Below are 19,402 nucleotides of genomic sequence, written 5' to 3' on the forward strand. Positions count from 1 at the left end.
GAAGACAGCTAATTAATATTTTAAGTGCTGCAAAAAAGCAAACCAAAGGCTCACATAAAAGTTTAGCAACTAATCTCTTGAAAGTTGACATGAGGTCAAAAATCACACTAGATATACAGATATCCAGTGGAAGCTTTCTTGATGTTCCATAGTTAATTAGAGAATGCATACTGTGAGAAAGTTGTACTGAACCCCAAAGAAACCAAAAGTGAAGACCAAAAGTGATTAAAAGGGGTTGCAGTCACTACATTTGTAATCGTAATTGCAGGGCTATATTCGATTGTAAAAGCAGAAATGAGAAATTGAAGTCTCAAGAAAGGTAGTTGTAATGCAGTACAGACACTATTATAGTGACAATCCTACAGAAGTGGAACATATTTCAGACAAATCAGTTATAATAAACAGAAATCTATGGGGAGAAAAGGAAATGTCAGGAATAAGGCACAGTTCGGTAGTGTTTAACTTATGTTATAGGAAAGTATAGCAAGCTATGTTGCTTACTTGCCAATTACAAATGTCTTTTACCAAAGCGAATGACTGATAACACTCCTTAAGATGGCGGCCACATGATTTGGTGCCAGTGACAGAACCCAAAATCGGGTTAAAACATAGTGAAGCAATCAAAATGTTCTTAGTCGTAGCCACAAGACAAGTGGTATTGACAAAAACATTTAACAGGATGTTTTAATTGATAAATTCATCAAAACCATAGAAATGGAAAAACACTATGGTGCATCAATATTGTAGGTTTTCATAATAGGTATAGTCAAAGCATCAGGTAATCAGTTGGGCACAAAGGGTAAATGCGAAGACGGGTAATACACAAGAATACCTTAGATGAAATTACATTAAAAATTCACTCCAGAGTATCGAAGAATTGCAAGATAGCCATACAGTTAATCAATCCATTGCAGTTATTTGTACAATCAATTGAAGGAATGTCTCATGAAGGTGCAAGAAAACTTCACAATAAATGACAGCACATGTCAAATTTAGCTAAGAGTTTTATAATGTACACAGTATTAATAGTAGAGTTCAGCGACAGCCCTTTTTAACATCCCCAGTACTATGTGGCTGTTCTATGTTGTGCTGTTTTAGCAAAACAAGTTCAACATTACACCTTATTCTACCTTTCTGCTGTGATATTCTTTGTTTAATCTTCTGTGTTATATGGCTGACGTTTATGAGATCACATGGGCATTTTATCTTATAAATGATGATAATAGGATTACAGTTGTTATTCATTGTAAATAACAAATGTGTTAAATGCTATGTGTGAAAGCTTTTGTGTAATTTATTTGTTCACACACAGAAAGGTTGTCACACTTAAACTAGCCTCTAATGCCAGTCAAACCCCATGTGGATGATATAGTGTTATAGGCTGTGTTTTCAATGTGATGGGCCCATATCAAAAGATCCCTGTTATTCTTGTTCCTTTTGAAAACAAATAACGTTTTGTTGAAAAATGTCCCCGTAGTGAAAAGTCAAGCTAATTTCTGAAGATAGAGTTTTTACATAATTACTCAGTGGATACACAAAAAATTCTGATATTGTTGTTATCACACTTTTGAGGTGTCAAGAGGTTCTAACATGGACAAAACCAAGTTCTCTTTTTTTTTCTTTTGACCCATGTGTTTTCAGGGGATAACATTCTTGCATTTATAGTTTCTACATAAATGGTGAAATAGACCAAATGGCAAATTATCCCTTTAGTGCTTTGAAAGCTCCCATTTTGTGGTAAGGAGCTATGCTCTTTTGACTTATCAAAGAGTGTTATGTCTCCTGTTCCGTTTGGCCTAAACTCTCGGTCTTGATTGATGGCGTGATAAAATGTTAATTGGGAATTGGGGGACCAGTAAAGACTCTTCAGAACTCTAGTAAATCACCTATAGATTGTCGCTACATTGCTAGAGGGTTATTACTTGGAGTGTCTGGGCTAAAGACATATGTTCTAACACATTAACATAGAGCACTACTAGATTAAGAGTGAAGCAAACCCCACTCACATTTTTTTTAATTTTTTTTTAACAGAGAGTAATTCTTGCTGAGGATTGTTCTTGCATCGTGATTAATTTAACAGAGACTTTACCCAGTTGTTTATTGTGCAGATAACTGTAAGGGCTCAGTTTGAGGCATATTGGTGGAGTGATTGTGTATCCATTGTGTCAAGACATACAGACTAGGTCAAAAGGGAGGGCTTCAGTTGTATTAAAAGTATCAGTGATGTTTCTGATAAATTTACGAGTATATTGTCAAAAAGTTTTAGAAACAAATCTGTACACTTTCTGATTGTTTTTGCATACCTTAGGTAATGTATTTATGGTAGTGGTGAAGGATGTGTTTAATTCAGGAACTTCTGCTCTTTTCGACTAAGACGTCTTTCTATGCTGGCTACCCCTATTATAGCAGAGTACTTTGCTTGATTTCAGGCAGAGGATCCTTAGGCAATTTAAGATGTTATCGTTGGTTAAATACTTCAGTTTCATAACCTGTCTTATCCATCATAACAATACCCCTGCCTTTATCAACAAGTTTTATGATGATATTGTTGTAGGAACTTAGAGATGTAAGGGAGCCTTTTCTTCCTTACTGATGTTAAATCTTACGTGTAGGTCATGCAAGTAAAAATGTTCATGCTCTTTGATGAAAAGATTTTCAAAGGTGAGCAAGTCATTGTGAATGTATGAAAGAGGGATTGCGTAGGGCAGTGTTATTCTAAACAGGTACCAATTCCTTTTTACTAAAAAGTATTCCTAAAGAATCTAGTGAGTTCAAATCGTTAGTCAAAGTGATCGTCTCAGTATGTAGTCAAGAGCAAGAGCTTTACAAAACACACTTGTTTCAGGACTTGTTTAGATATATTAAAATAGATACAAAGGGACCAATATTAGTGTTTTGGGCTGACATGTTGGAAATAGAAGTTTGTACGGTTACCAACTGTAATATTGGTTCCTTGTTGCCTCCGTCCTGGTATGTATTGGTTCCTATACCTTTGTAGTGGATTTTTCCTAAAAAGAATGGGTGGTTATGGTTCCTAGTCAATCAATCAATCAGTTTTTGTGAAGAGCAGCTACTCACCCGTGAGGGTCTCAAGGCGCTGGTGGTGGGTCTGGGTCTCATTCGAAGAGCCATGTTTTGAGGTTCTTCCTGAAGCATATTCTTTTTAAAGCACTGTGCTCTACTCAATGAGCAATTAAAAGCCCACTGTTTTAGTTTAATCTGGAAATACTTTATATCCGGTTCAACAATCTGTGATCTGCAGCTTTAGCCATATTGGAAATACCTCAAGTCTAAAGGGCCCACAGTGGGAAATGGTCCTTTGCTTCCTCATCCCCAAGTTGTGGAGAGATTTTAAAACTTATTGTGTTAGGAGTTTTCTTTAGTTATCTTCTTCCTTTTCTCATATTTTGCAGTCCTGAATGCCAATGTTCTGGCTTTAGTAAACATTTTGCTATAAAAGTTAAGAAAATAAGATGTTCAGGTATTCACAGGGTTTCCTTGATGTGTGGTGACCAGGTTGTGCCTTTCTCTCTGTTTCTTAATGTGGGTCTACTCATCCAGGTAGGCCACTACCTCCTCCACTATAAATGCACAGCTGGCATGCCATGTATATATTTTGCTCAAAAAAGTTCACCCCACCTTAGCAGATTTCCAGCTTCACTAAACCTCTCTTATAACAGAGTGCTTGGTCTTTTAGGGATGTGGCCATACTCAACATCTCAATCGAATTTGATAAAGCTGTATTCATTTTGCTATAGAAGACACATGACATATGTTTACAAAATCATCTGTTATTGCATTCATACACATCTTGATATGTCTCACTAAAATGTGATGATGAAATAAACCTCAAGAGTTGCTGTTGTAAGACCAGAGATCTAGATGAGGAAGAATGGGACATTATATGGCAAAGAGCGGCAATGGCCTCCATCTGCACCATATATAATTAGAGTGGCTTCAAGGTGCTCACCAGATGGTATTTGAATCCAGTTAGGCTTAAGGCCGTGTTTCAGGCCACTGATGTGTGCTGGAAGGTTTGTCAAGTTAAGGAACATGATGGCTTACATTTGGTGTTCATGTCCACACACCCGATCTTCTTGGGTGGCCTTGTTTAATCTCATTAAGGACATCACATAAATGCAAAATGTATAGCTATTGTGAAGGAAAGATTTCAGTTCTATTAAGGACATGCAGACAAACATTATGCTTTCTCTGTACTTTGGTTCTATTAATCAAAAAGAACAGTTACCGTCGTCAGACTAACAATATAGTACATTTCGCATGAAACATAGGGAAAAACATAGCTCAAAGCAACCGGTGGCACGTCTTTCTTCTTATGTCCCCATCCTCTTTCGTCCTGTGAACTCAGTATCCTTGCTTTCTTCATTGTCACTCTTGCTTCTGATCAGTACCTGAGACATTATTCTAAGTGCCCACTTTTCTTTTCACTTTGTCATCTAAAATGATTCACAATATCATTATATGGATGTATTCATACCCAAAAGTCAATTGGTTTGGGTCCAAGACAGATATGTATATTCATCATATGTGGTGGGAAAATCCTTGCCTCATAATAGAATCAAAAACTTACCTTTATGATAGATAGGACATTTGGTATTCTATGTCAGGACCAGATGCGAGAATTAAGCTGGTTCAAAGTTTCTTAATTACCACTGAGCCACACCTTGTACTGGCTTAAAGTAGAATTATTTGAAGATAGAATCAGAAGACCAGTCTGCAGCCTTCATGATCTCATTCAGTTTTGCACCCAGTGAAAGCGCCTAAGATGTCATGGCACCTTTTACTGAATGTGCCCCAAATCTGGCAGTGTCAATCCCAGCCTCCTACATCACCCATCTAAACCATTTGGGTTTTGATGAGAGAGGTACCGCATTAAAGGACCTATTTATAGAAATTGGCAATTGTTTTAAGCCAGTAGGCCTGAATTCTTCTGTCATGGCTTCCTATGCCGTAATGCATTTAACCGCACACAACTTGCTGGGAGTCCCTCACTTGGGAAGAAGAAATGAACTTGCTATTGAATTTTGTTCTTCTAAATATATAGAAAAAATGACCCTGTGTGGGGTATGCATCCTACCTGAAAAGTCGAAACATCAAACACTCCTGTGCATCAGATTAAATAGAGAAGCATTTCCAACTTATGTTAGTTCTTTCTTGGAAAGAAAGTCATTACTGTGCCAGGAGAGAAACAAATTCTAAACCTGAGTAATCTGCAAAACTGTTAGTGTCCCCTTCCTGTCACACCATCAGTGCATACATTACCACCTTAAATGGCTAAACAAAAAGCATTTACCGACCATTAAGATTGTCCCTCAATGACAATTTGTGATGGAAGTTCAAAATGTGGACAAGGTCTGACCCCACTAGATCCAAACCCCGTTCTACATGCAAACAAAGCCATTGACCACACAGTGTTATATATGTTTTTAACAGTGCTACCTGCCCAGGCTTTCCTAATAAGGTCTTGAGCGTGGTCCGAAAGGCCTGGGAGCGTTTAGCGTTCCTAGTAATCCTCTGTGCCATAAGTTAAAACACACCTTACACTTCTAGTTAATGGCACTCCCTTTTCAGATAGATTGAACAGGATCTTGAAGGAAGATTAGACAGATCAGTAAATCCCAAGTAAGTTTAATCAGAACTTGGAACCAAACTTGTGACTTCCTTATCGGGGGTGACCAGTACCACATCCTCCTTCGGTTGCTCAATTTGTGCCTCTACTTCTTCATACACGGCAAAAGGAAACAAGGTGTAAGTGGTCCATAGCTGCAGAAAAGTATCCGTAGCTGTTACATCCGGGTTTGATTTCCAACTGTAGTATCCCAGAAATTGAGGATCGAGTCTGGAGGCAAACAGATCTGTGTGACAAGGACCTCAAACCTCTATGAGTGACTGGATCCGAGAAGTTACAGGATTGCTAGTCCACCGTTATGTTCAGAGTCCCCTGCAAATACTCTGCTGTGACTGCCACCTGATTGTTCAGGCAGAAATGCTAAAAGTCGTAGTCATTTCTAGGAGGAGGATGGAGAGGGTGCCACCCTCAGGTGGTTTATGAATTGCACTGTTGAAACATTGTCCATTCTGAGGAGGACGCAACACTTCACCCATTCCTTTGTCCTACATTTAACAACAAACTATCCCACAATTAACTCCAGGCAGTTTATGTGTAAACCAAATTTCTCCTCTGACCATTTGTCCTCCTGTGGACCAATCTCCAGAGCTGGTTCCCCGGTCTGACCTCCTAACAACCAATTTGATGATCAGATCTGGTGATGACCTGAAAATTCCTCTGCCTTTCCAGACTTGCATGCATTGAAACCACCAGTGGATTTCTTCCCAAGTGTCATCCGACCGCTCCACTAGTTTTGAATAATTGAAAACTCTTCTGAGATGAGCCGTCCACAGGCCTTGCAATGCTCAGTAGTATCGCATACTTGGAAATATGGCCTGGATGGAACAGGCCAAGAACCCCATTAAGTGAATCTATGTGCCTTAGCAATATTGTGGTTTTGGGTAAGACCTGTTGCATTTCCTTCTGGATATTCCTCTTTTTTGAAGTTGGTAGTTTGAAGATGACCGAGACCAAATCCACCACAAGCCCCAGGCATTGGATGGACTGAACCAGTCGGGGTAATGATTTCTCCTGTGTAACCACAAAACTGAGATACCGTCGATTGAAGATGGTCAGTCAGTCTTTGAGGACATTGATACAACAGGAGAATGCTTTTGAGGCAAACAACCAACCTTACATAGCTCTCTCTCAGAGGAATTTCATTACAGGTGTCACGATGTTTGTGACACACAACCATGCTGACAACAGGCCAAGGGTGGAGCTGTGAACTCATAAATCCTTCCTTTCCATTGGATTTGCAGGAACCTCCAATACGTGTCCTTTAATTGCATCTGAGCCATCCAATCTAACCCTGACTGCAAAACCACCCATTCAAAGTCTCTGAGGTTTATCACTGCACTGAAACTCTTGTCCTTTTTCTGAGCCACAAAATATTGCTGATCAAGCCTCTGCGGTGAGGAACTGTGTGAACCGCCTTCCCTTTCTGCACCAGTGCCTCTCTCTACTGGTCAATTAGTGTAGAGTGCTTGTGTAAAAAAATTATGAATTTCAGTCTCATCCATTACCATTATCAAGCTGTAAAATTCCAGTTGAAAACCTGTGATGAATGGGAGGATCTAAGCACCATTTACTAGTCTCTGCCAATTGTGAAAAAAGCATTGCCAGCCTCCCGCCTATCCTCACATAGGAAGAAGGGATTAGACTTACTAGAGTATCGAGAGCTAGAGGTGTTGTGGCCCCTGAATGAACCTGTGGCGCTCCGTCCTCTGTTAGTTCCCCTAGATGGGAAGTGGAAGCAGAAGTGGTTACAGTCCTGCCAGTTCCCACTGTAATTAAATTGACATCTTTGAGAGCCTTTGGCCCCAAAGCATCCCCCTTCCTCGAATGGCCCCTCAAGAAACCTTCTGCCAAAAGAAACCTCCTTCATGAACAGGTCCCCGAAGAGGCCTCCTTCTGCTATTGGTTCAGCTTCTGAAGTAGCTAAATCGCCCAGCTTATTGTCCACCTTGATCAGTAATTGTCTACACCTCTCAATAGAGATGGTAATGTTGGCATTGCTCAAACGTATAATGGCCCTTTTCACCCATTCTGTTAGAATTTTAGGTGACATCAGAGAGCCTAATTCTATTGCTTCCTCTACCATATCCAGGTTCTTAGTCAGGGGCTCAGTGACATCTAGAAACTTATCCTGGCAGGCTTGCCAGAAATTGTCTATACTCTTCATGAGGTCTTCGACAAATTTGCAAATAAATTTGCCATCTTGGAATAGATTTCTGGTATCTCCGCCACCTTACCTACAAGAGTAGGTCTGGGGCGTTCTGCCTCCAAACGAGCTCTGACTTCTTGGTCCAAATATTTTCTAAGCCTGGCAGGGGACCAGGCAGAAGAAAGGAGTTAATAAATGGGGTCAGGGCCAAGCAAATCCGGTCTTTAAGGGGCGGGCGAAGGACACCAAGGTCTACGGGCATTCAGCTCCCTGTCAATGTCCCTAGGGGACTGGAGTCTCCCTTCCTTGCCATCTTGGGGAAAAAGTGGTTGAGATCATGCCCTGAATCATCCCCAAGGGAATCTCCTGAGGGGGTTTAAACCTGCCTGTTTTACATTCTTCTGTACTTTTCAACCAGCCCAGGAAGGCTTCTTTGAGTAGTAGAACGGCATCATGCCCATTCAGGTCCTTCCACTTCCTTTTGGCCTTCGTGGGATTCTGGTTCTCCAGGCCTCTGGGTTTATCTGTCTCAAGGATGGAACACCACTTCACTCCCAGATAGGCGTTCAGGCAGGGCTGCAGCCCAAGGTATAAGTTTCTTCCCAAAGAGGCCCAGGGCTATTTTCACCTCTTCCTCAGTAGAGGCATCTGCCACCTTGGTAATAGTCTCATCCCAAGGGATAAAATTCCCTCCTTCCTCCTCGTAGAGGTTGTTATCCTCTTGTTACATAATAGGTTGAAGATATCAAAATGGGTGTAAGATAATTGTTACCAGCATGCGAAGTGCAAAAGACCTTAAAATCTGGGGGTACAAAAAGGTTTGAGGTTACAGGGGGAGGGGGCACATGCTAGGAGTACTGCCCAGAGCTTTTAGTAAGCCCCTTATCTGAAAAGAAAAATCCCCAAATGGGTGTTCCCTTACAGGCAGCCAAATCTGGTAAGACCCAGAGTGCTAGAAATAAAATACAGCACAGAAATGAAAACGCTCTATGAAACTCCTAATTTAGACACTGTGGAGCAGAAACCCGATCGTCCTAATTGAACTGTGCATGCTGATGGGTCGCTATGATATTTGATAGTGAGGAAATCAGAAATATTTAACATTGAGGTATTCAGAGCTGCTGACCTCCTGTTCTACATGCTGGTCAGCAGGAGGAACCACGGCCTCTGTAACAATAAAATACACCCACCCAAACGTGACCTGACAGGAGAAACACCCAGAGAAGGTGGGTGTGTTGTCATGAATAACTGCACCAATTATATGTCACCACAGAAAAGACATAAAGACATACAGCAAAAACCCTCAAGAAAGAGGAGATCCTTAAGAATATAGCATTAATGAAACCTTCCTCACATTTAACTAACCTAATCCCCTCTGCAAATATGAAGGACCTCAGTCAACTTTTCTCCCCTCTCTGGACAAAGGTTGTTAAGCCAAGGCACAGTACCAGGGGCAGGTGATGCCGTTCCTGAAGAAATCAGAGGAACACCTGCCAGATCTAAATAATTTTTGACAAGTGTCAAATATCCCGTTCCTTGTTAAACTATTTGTAAGATGTGTAAACAACTAACTCTGCCAGCACATTGAGCAATTCAAATTTCTCAACAGATTCAGAACAGGACACAGTACTGAAACAGCGATAGTACACAACTTTGACGATACACTCAAAATCCTTGACCAAAACGAATCCTCCTTACTCATCCTTCTCAACCTCTTTTCAACATTCAACAGGGTCAGTTATAGTTGCCTCCTAAGCTTACTTGAATGCAGGATATGGTGTAAATTGGTTCGCCTCTTTTCAGCAAAATCGTTCACCCCATATTAAATTGGGTACCTCACTGTCTGAAGCATCTCCAGGTAGACTGGATGTCCCACAAGGATCTACCATCTCCCTCACACTCTTTAACCTATACATTGAACCACTGAGAAAGAGCCTCAAGCAAGCGAACCTTGGATACCAAATGTGTGCAGATGACACCCAGCTTTATTTAAAGATCTCGTCCCTGGAGGACATCATCAAACTCAACAACACTCTACTGACAACCCAAACCTTGCAAAATCATCTCAAACTGAACTCCATTAAAACAAAATTCCTACTATTCCCCAACCCACAGCTCCCTCCTCCCCGTGCCCATAATGAAATGGATCAAACAACTAAATGCTCTCAACTGCAAGCCTGTCATCATTGAGTCAACGAAATCCCTGGGAATAACCCTGGACATCAGTCCCTAGCCTTAACCACACTTGACTATGGCTATGAGATCCTAATGGAATCACCAAAATCATGAACAATCACAAACAATAGCAATCTAGGCAACCCTAATTGCCACAACAAGATTGATTACATAAACAAGACGTTTTGACCATATCACACCTTCTGTCTCCATTGGCTTACCTGAAGATAGCGTGCCTGACGTGCAAAGTTATGCCCTAAGACTCAGCAATGTCCCTTACTCAAAAACTCAGGATGTTAGGAGGCAACCACTTCCAAAAGACTGCTGACACCCTCCTGCTGGAACGTCCCTAGTTTAGAAAAAAGAAGACCTACTCTAAACTGAAGGAAGCGCTTAGTTAAATGAGGGCCATAAGAATAAGGACATTTATACCAATGTGATGATTCCTCTTGATTGCGATGGGCTACATGTTTTCCCTAATGATTCATGGGGGGCGTAGTACTTTGTAAGTCTAATGGGGACTGCTGTTTTTATAATCAGTAAATGAGAACTAAAGAGAAAAAATAACCCTCGCCTCCTGACATTGAATCGCTCTCCCAGTTAATCCAGTGGTGCATTTTCTGGGCTATTTGGGAGAAGATAGGGTGTATCCAGTGCATTCTACTATGTGGCAGCTCATGTTTTTTAGCAGGTAGACCAAAGCTAGCCTGTTGTTGGAAATGGGTAGCCTCCCATCTGCTGGGCCTATAGCGGCTGAAGGTCTGAATTATTTCCACAATAAATGACTGCATTGTTGGCTAATAAAATGCTCAAATTAAAAAAACAAACGTGAACCATGTTGGATGCATGATGGAACAAGCTAGAACTTGGTCATCTGCGACCTCTCTCCCCACCGTCCACTGATGTAAAATGGGGCATTTTTGCTGTTTTCCAACATAATGTACAGCCTTTTGTGGCACTCTGCCATCCCACAAGTGTCCACCTTGGCCCTTCTCTCCTTTAAACCCCTCACTCCTCATTTTTTGTCCTATTTTAGAGTAATGTACCAAGTCAGCAGGTTTGTGATATTTTGTACTGTTATGCCATTAAAACTTTAACAGAAACTGTGCTAAAAGGAGTTGCTATTGTAGACTCAAAAAATCCAAAAGCTGTGGTTTTGTTTGAATTGAGCCAATACGTTGCATGAAGGTTCTCTACAGTTTTGTCTGTTTTTTAGGTAAGTGGTAATGTGAAGTAAGACAACGGATGAAACACAAAAGACCATGATAAATCATACTACTATATGATGATGTACCAGTTCATACCTCTGTTTAATTTGTGACCTTAAGTCTGCTTTTATCTATTTATATTGGGGGCCAAGTATAACCTGAAATGTAATCGTGCAGTATTACCATACTGGTTTTACCTGTCTTGTTCATCATTGTTCAAATAGACTATCCTTAAACGCCGATTTTAGTCTTTATGTTAGTCTTGAATACTTTATGAACATTGAAAAAATACCACTGTGTGAAGCTTTTTTGTAACCTTTGCAAAATCCTGTGGAAATCTTTGGAAGTTTATGAAGTTGCATAGTTTTATTATCTCCCACCTTCGCTTGGAAATCTTGACATTTATGATAAATTGTGTCTCTAAAGCTAAATCTACAGAGATAAATTCTGCATACATTTGCATAGTGCATGGACAAATTCCGGAAAGGCAAACATGCTTAGAAGGCGGCATTGTTTTCTGTCTTGACTGGATTGACTTTGAGTTACTGTTCTGTAGCAATAGTCAGAACAAAAGCAACTATGGAACTTTGAGAACTTCTGGATCGGCAAAAACATGTTCGCAATATTTAAACAGATAAAATAAAATCTTTGCACCCCACTACACAAAATCTACAGAGTCAGGGGTGCGGAATTTATTAAAATATCTACTTGTCCAGGGGACAGGTTGCTTCTCAAATCTACTTGCCCTGTAAAAAGATCTACTTGTCCCTTTGGTGCCATGTAGTGTGGCGACAAATTATGGCAGCAATCTCATTATGTAAGAGCTCTGATAATAGCCTCTCTGATTATGCCAGGGCTACTACCATAGTAGGGCTTGAATACTTGCAGTTTCAATCCCTACTGTAGAAATTTCCTTATTTTGCCACCTTTCTGCAGATCTGCATACTGGGGCTGGAGGAAGCAGTAAGCAATAGTTCCATGGCTGGAATGCCTTTGAGTCTGCAAACCTACTAATCTGCATGTTTTAAAGATTTTCACCAGCTTCTCTCTAATATTTTCCCATAATAAGAAAGGTTGGACATTTACTCCTGACAATGGCAGAATTAGAACTTCTTCCAGGGTTGGGAAGAAAGTGGCCGGAGGGAAAATGAACTTGGAAATGATCAATAGATTTTCACATGAGCAAATCTACACATGCGTATTAACCCATGCTAAAATACAGTTCACAAATATTTTATAGGGGTACGACATATACCATGGGTGCACTTTTGTTTTTTTCTTTAAGAATTTGGGGCCACATGTAGGTAAGTTCAGATTTGCGACCCGCAAAGTGCGAGTCAGAGCGACTCACAATTTGTGAGTCGCAAATCCGAATGTAGGATGGTGTCCCTGACACCATCTGTGATTCGCAAGGGCTTCGCAAATGCCCACCTAGTGAATAATCATGAGGTGGGTCGCAATTTGCGACCCCTTGGAATAGCGGCCCTCACAGGAATGGTGGCCTGCTGGAGACAGCAGACCACCATGTCTGTGACTGCTTCCTTAAAGGAAAACGAGTTGCATTACAAAAACGAAAAATGAAACGTTTTCATTTCATTTTTTCAGAGCAGGCAGTGGTCCGCAGGACCACTGCCTGCTGTGAAAAAATGTTTACAGTGACATTCACAATGGGGAAGGGGTCCCCTGGGGACCCCTTCCCTTTTGCGAAAGTGTTAGCACCCATTTGAAATGGGTGCTAACTGCGATTGGTTTGCGCCCGCGTTCGCGGTCACAAAACAATCCTACATTGCACTGCGAGTCGCAATTAAGAAGGGAACACAACCTTCCTAATTGCGAGTCGCAAACCCCTTTTGCGATTCGGTAACCAGGTTACTGAATCGCAAAACTGGGTTTGTGCATCGCAATGTGCTTTTTGCACGTCGCAAACAGCGAAAGTCGCTGTTTGCGACATGCAAAAAGCTACCTACATGTGGGTCTTGGTCCCTAATTAGGTCTGGTGTTAACAAAGACATTTTGTTTTTATTAAACTTCTATTTCTCTCTCTTTCGGCTGGCTTTACTGTGAGTGATCGCATTCTGCTCTTCCACAAGGAGCATATTGGCACACAAAGTAGTTTTGTTCAGTGTCAGGAACTACAGTGGCAATCAGTGACGTAACGAAACTGGAGGGTGCCCCTTTGCAAAGAACATGGAGGAGCCCCCTCTCCAGACTCACTCAGGGCAGGTGCTGTGCTGAAGGGGCCGCCTGGAGGGCGGCTGCGGGGCCTTTGTTATGCCACTGGTTGCAACGTGTGCTTTTAGAGTTCAAAAACGTTTTGGGGGGGTTTTGCCTGTGTTTGTTACAATGTTGAGGGCCTGGTAGCTCTCACAACAATAAAGTGTTACAAAAGCCATGTCAAAACAAGACAAGCATTGATGAAACTAAAAGACTTATAAAAATATGTCAGACCAGTTGGCTTTGTCAGTGTTTGTTTATTTTCATGCTTCCCATATTCGTGTTGAAAATGGTTACACTGATTTTCCATTAGAAATATTTTTGGGAAATACTAGCATGCATCAACACATTTTACTAAATGACACTTCATTTGCATCTAATCAGAGAGCATTCTGGGAGCATTATACTTAGCCTCATAGCCTAAACTTTTCAAACATGTGTATACACGTTTTTTTTTTTGTACTGGAACCAACGTCAGTAGTGAAGTGTGACCTTAAAACATTTATTTACAGCACTCACCCTAATAATGAAGGCTTTCAAATAATGAACCATAAATACAAGTTCGAACAGCATTATCTTCTGGAAACACATTACCTCAACTGCAGAGAGTTCCACTCTCTGTAAACAAGCAGCCAAAGGGTTTGTGCTGCAGAGGGTTGGGCCTACTTGTCCCAAGGACAAAGTAAACATAAAAACTTGTTGCCCTTGACCCCAAACAAGATGTCCCGGGCGTTGGGCATAGGAATTCCACATCCCTGACAGTTCTTCGTGATACTGTCTCTCATTTAAGTGAATCAGTTGTGGAAAACTTTGAAGGGCAAGCTTCCTTCTAGGCATCACTAGTTAATGCGCGTCTTTTCAAATAATTTTGAAAATTAATGCAAAATATTGAATTGTAATTGTGTGGATTTTCTTTTTGTAGGTCTTTTTATGTTTTCAGAGAGTTGCAGCTGATATTCTTGGCATCAAACTGAACAAAGCAGAAATCGAACAATCACAGGTGATAATCTTCATTTATGGAAAGATTGTTTAAGTGTTTTACATGTTTTTGTAAAGTAAAGTTATGGAGAAGTTGCTTCCCTTACCCTCTATGAAAATAGTAATTATCTTGCTTTATTTGCCTATATATTTTTCGTTGATTTAGATGAATATTTTGGATTGCTAGAAATAGGATTTCTGGTTGGCTCGGATGTGCACCTTAGCCAGGAAAACCCGCCACTCTAGTCAGGCAAGTAAGTTACACCCCAAAGATAACTTGTGCTCACCCCCCTGGCAGCTTGGTGCAGAACAGGCAGGCTTATCTCCAGAGGTCATGTCTAAAGCATTTTTGCAAAACACTCACACCAGTAACACAATAACTACACTACAAAAGAGACTCCACACAGGGTCATATAAAAATATGTTTCTATGTTATACAAATGAGTCCAAAATTACATAAATCATAAGCACTGTGCATAATATGTAACCCCTGAAATGTCCTCATTATCCTGACATTAGGTGAACCCAAACGACATACATCAGAAATATGGTGCAAGAAAATATGATCATTACACTGAGACTCGGTATTTTGATGAGGCAAGGGTCAGTATACTACACATCGGGCAACACTTTGCAGGCTTATCATACATTTAGTACAGGCAGTGCAAGGTAATAGGTCATCCGACCAAATGACAGGAAGTAGGGTAGAATAACATGGTTCTCATAATGTATGCATGCAATGCCAAGAATATCAATCACCTCAATATACTTAGAGCATAACTCACCTGCGCTCATATTTAGCATGTTATGTTAAGTCAGGATTTTCTTGGTCAGGCTCGTGTTCACTAGAGATATGTGTGACTCGGGTGCATGGGCACACATACTATACGATACATGGTAGTTTGTAGAAGTGACAGGATCAGAACATCCATAGAGGGTTTACCCCATCCTGCCACCTACACAGCACCCAGGTTCCCTCACAAAGTATATGCCAACACGGGGGGCACACACTGCAAACTTTTATGAGGAGGCCTCTGGGGTCCCACACATGGATTAGCAATGGCCTGTGGGCATGCAGGGCAATGGCTAGTTGAGGCGGCTGCCCAGAAATGCTCAGGCCCATGTTGCAGCATTTTCGGGACCCTCCAGGGGGTCTCCCAAACCATTGTTAGTAATGTCCGCAACGGGAGCCGCCTGCGAAGGCGCGCAGGGTGGCTTTCTGCTTCCCTGCAGTAAGCCGATTTGGCTTGCAGTATGTCCGGGTCCCTCCAGGGGCTGCTGCGACTGCTAAAATGGGTCCGCCCAGCAGTGGAAACCACGCTGAACCTTAGGCAGTGCGTCTATCAAGGATGGGCCGCACAAAGAAGCGTTGTGGTGGATCTCTCCCACAGGGGAAAAAAAAGGTGGCACAGCAGGCGCACAGGGGCTGCGCAGTATTGTTGATGTAACATGGCTCAGTCGAGGAACACACTGGTCCTTCGCAGGCACTCCGATTGTCCCGCTCCTCAACACTGCATGACAGGAGTTGGTGCAGCGTTCGGCACGTGCTGGCTACCACAAAAGCGCCTGCTATGCTCTGTCCTGCTCCAGCAGTGCTCCTTCAGGTTTGGGCAGCATCACCATACACTTGGTAGAACCCCGGGCAGGCCACCAAGCCCAGGAACACTTAGAGGAGGACACAGCCAAAAGAAAGACACAAGGCATTCCCCATGCGCTAGATTAACAGAGCCAAGGAGCATGAAAACAGCACTCCCTATGCGCTGGGCTTCTTGTAAGTCACTCAAGAAGCACAGAGGAGGGAGGCAGACCAGCCCAGCTAGGTAGGTGGCAGTTCCTCCTGATAGTCCTTGTAGCACCTGGGTCATCCAAGGTCAGGTAGCAGCTGGCAGCAGGGCAACAAGTAGAGAAGCAATCTAGTGAGCCCTTTATGCCACCCGACCAGCAGGAGGGCAACAGCAGAACAGCAGTACAGTGATTCCTAGGTGCAGCCCAGCAGTCCTTCTGACAGAGGTTCAGTCCCACTTCGCAAAAGTGCTCTACCATCATGGTGTCAAAGCCCCTGTACTTATACTCCAAAATGTATTTGTTCAAGGTTGCAACTTCAGAGGAACCCTTTTCAAGTGTAACACAGCCCCTTTCAACCCAGCCCTGGCTCCAGACATCAGTAGTGGGTAAATCAGCCCATTGTGTGAGTCAGGGACACAGCCTCTACAAATGTAAGTGCACCTGCCTCCCTCTATCCCAGCCCAGGAATACTGTGAGTATGTAGATGGGTGCAGATGCCTCTCCTGTCACACCTAGACCATCCTGTTTTGTTTTGTGGCTGTCTGGAAAGTATGTACAAAGTGTAGCTGTCACTCTGCCCTAGACGTGAACTGGAGTCAGGTTGCAAAACACTGGACTTACAAACACAGAGAAATGCCCACTTTCTGAAAGTGGCATTTCTAAAGTAGTAATGTAAAATCCCACTACACCAGTGAGCAGGATTTCTCAATACCATTCCAAACATGCCCGCACTACTCCTTTTAGATGAGAAATTACCACTTAGAAATATATAAGGGAATTCCCAATGCTAACCTATGAGAGGAGCAGCCTTCACAGTAGTGGAAGCCAAAATAGATAGTTTGTCACCACTAGGACATGTAAAACATTTAAGTATATGTCCTATCTTTTACACACCAGCACCCTGCACACAGGGCTATCTAGGGCCTACCTTAGGGGTGCCTTAATTGTAGTAAAAAGGGAGTTTAGGCCTTGGCAAGTAGTTTGAATTGCCAAGTCAATATGGCCGTAAACTGCGCAAGCAGGCACTGCATTGGCAGGCCTGAGACAAGTTCGAAAGGCTACTTCTGTGGGTGGCGCAATCAGAGCTGCAGGCCCACTAGTAGCATTTAATTCACAGGCCCTGGACATATGGTACACCACTTTACAAGGGACTTACAGGTAAATGAAATGTGCTAAACAGGTGTAAGCCAATCATACCAAGTTTTAGAGGAGAGAGCACATGCACTTTAGCACTATTCAGCAGTGAAAAAGTGCCCAGAGTCCTAAATCCACCACAAAGAGGGTCAGAAAAATAGGAGAAAAAAGACGAAACGTTTGGGGATAACCTTGCAGAAAGCGCCACTTCCAACATGGATATTTAATAATTATTACATCAAAGGAATTGATAAGAAAATGCCATATAATTAAAAAAATAATCATACACAAACCCTAAAATAGAAGAAAAAAAATATTATTAGCAGTACCAATATCCAATATCTGTAAAGATGTATTTTTGTGTTGTGACCCAGATTGTACTGTTATAAATATAAACAGCATATTTGAATTGTGGAGAAATGCATAACACCAGGGCACACGTGAAGCAATAGCCTGTTTGGCCTTATGGCCTCTGTCACTGACAGATTATATTTTAAATTTGCAACTTGTTCATGGGCCTACAGATAAAATTGCTGGGCTGAGCAATTAAGCTTTTGGCACACATAGATTACCACTAACCCAGCAACAGCAGCCAAATCTGCCTGAAGATGGTCAAAAGAGAACCAGAATTTGTAGGAGACATACTTAGCACCAGTGGGGTGGGGTGGATTAAGTTGAATAGCTTGGTTACAGTAAATAACGGGGATGGGCCAGTAGATGCTGACATAATATACTAGTTTGTGCTGCACAATATATTAGGCCGAATGTCAGCCCTGGGAGGTTGTTGGGGATCATTGAATGATGAATGTCTTCCCTGTGTGGTCTGCCTTTTTTGCTGTTGTGCTTACTAAACAGTGTAGTTCATGGGCAAACCTCTGATTTACAAGATGTCCTTCTGTGTGCTGTACCTGGGATGTATTGTGACAGTGAATTTTTTAAGTTCAAGCCTTCTGTTCCTATTTAGGGCAATTAAATAACTAAATAGAAAGTTTAAAAAAAGCACTGACCAAATGGCACTATGGATTCCCATTGGTTCAGGTTACTAATTGGTCCATATGGTACCAATCTAGTGTGCGTCCGTCAACAGTGTCTGTTGAGGGTCAAGATGCCTCCTGTTCTCCATGGGCTGCAGTGTATGAAAGAGGGACCACCACACCATTGCAACCATAGCAATGGACTTGGACACAGAAGCTAGTACCAACGGTCTACCTGCCCTCCCTTTTATCAGGCAGTGGAAATAGGAACTTGTCAAGCTACAACTCCTTGCCATAACTCAACACTTAATTATCCTACTCTGTAAACCCTCAACAGTAAATAGATATGCAACATAGATGAATATGCTGATTTCGCACCTACCTCTAATGGCATCTAGGATGTGACATGTCAAATCATTAGCATTTATCATTAGCATTTATAAAGCGCGCTACTCACCCGTGCGGGTCTCAAGGCGCTAGGGACAAAGGGGGTGGTTATCGCTGCTCGAACAGCCAGGTCTTTAGGAGTCTCCGGAAAGCGGAGTGGTCCTGGGTGGTCCTGAGGCTGGTGGGGAGGGAGTTCCAGGTCTTGGCCGCCAGGAAGGAGAAAGATCTCCCACCCGCCGTGGAGCGTCGGATGCGAGGGACGGCGGCGAGTGCGAGGCCAGAGGAGCGGAGGGGGCGGGTGGGGACGTAGAAGTTAAGCCGTCTGTTGAGGTATTCCGGTCCCTTGTCGTGGAGGGCTTTGTGTGCGTGGGTGAGAAGTCGGAAGGTGATCCTTTTGCTGACTGGGAGCCAATGCAGGTGTCTCAGGTGTGCGGAGATGTGGCTGTTGCGGGGTACGTCGAGGATGAGGCGGGCTGAGGCGGTTTGAATGCGTTGCAGGCGATTTTTGAGTTTGGCGGTGGTCCCAGCGTAGAGGGTGTTGCCGTAGTCCAGGCGGCTCGTGACGAGGGCGTGGGTCACGGTTTTTCTGGTGTCGGCGGGGATCCAGCGGAAGATCTTGCGGAGCATGCGGAGGGTGAGGAAGCAGGCGGAGGACACGGCGTTGACTTGCTTGGTCATGGTGAGAAGGGGGTCCAAGATGAAGCCGAGGTTGCGGGCGTGGTCTGCGGGGGTCGGTGCGGTGCCGAGGGCC

General features: G+C 42.6%; 1 protein-coding gene across 1 annotated transcript in view; it reads left to right on the forward strand.

Moving 5' to 3' along the window:
* RAB28 (RAB28, member RAS oncogene family) overlaps positions 1–19,402 on the forward strand; it is a 625,431-nt gene that overhangs the window by 558,350 nt on the left and 47,679 nt on the right. The window contains exon 6 of the mRNA XM_069202784.1: positions 14,316–14,393. Coding sequence (XP_069058885.1) covers positions 14,316–14,393 — 78 coding nt within the window. The remainder of the gene's footprint in view (positions 1–14,315; positions 14,394–19,402) is intronic.

This window comes from Pleurodeles waltl, chromosome 1_2 (assembly GCF_031143425.1).
Source record: "Pleurodeles waltl isolate 20211129_DDA chromosome 1_2, aPleWal1.hap1.20221129, whole genome shotgun sequence".
NCBI lineage: Eukaryota > Metazoa > Chordata > Amphibia > Caudata > Salamandridae > Pleurodeles > Pleurodeles waltl.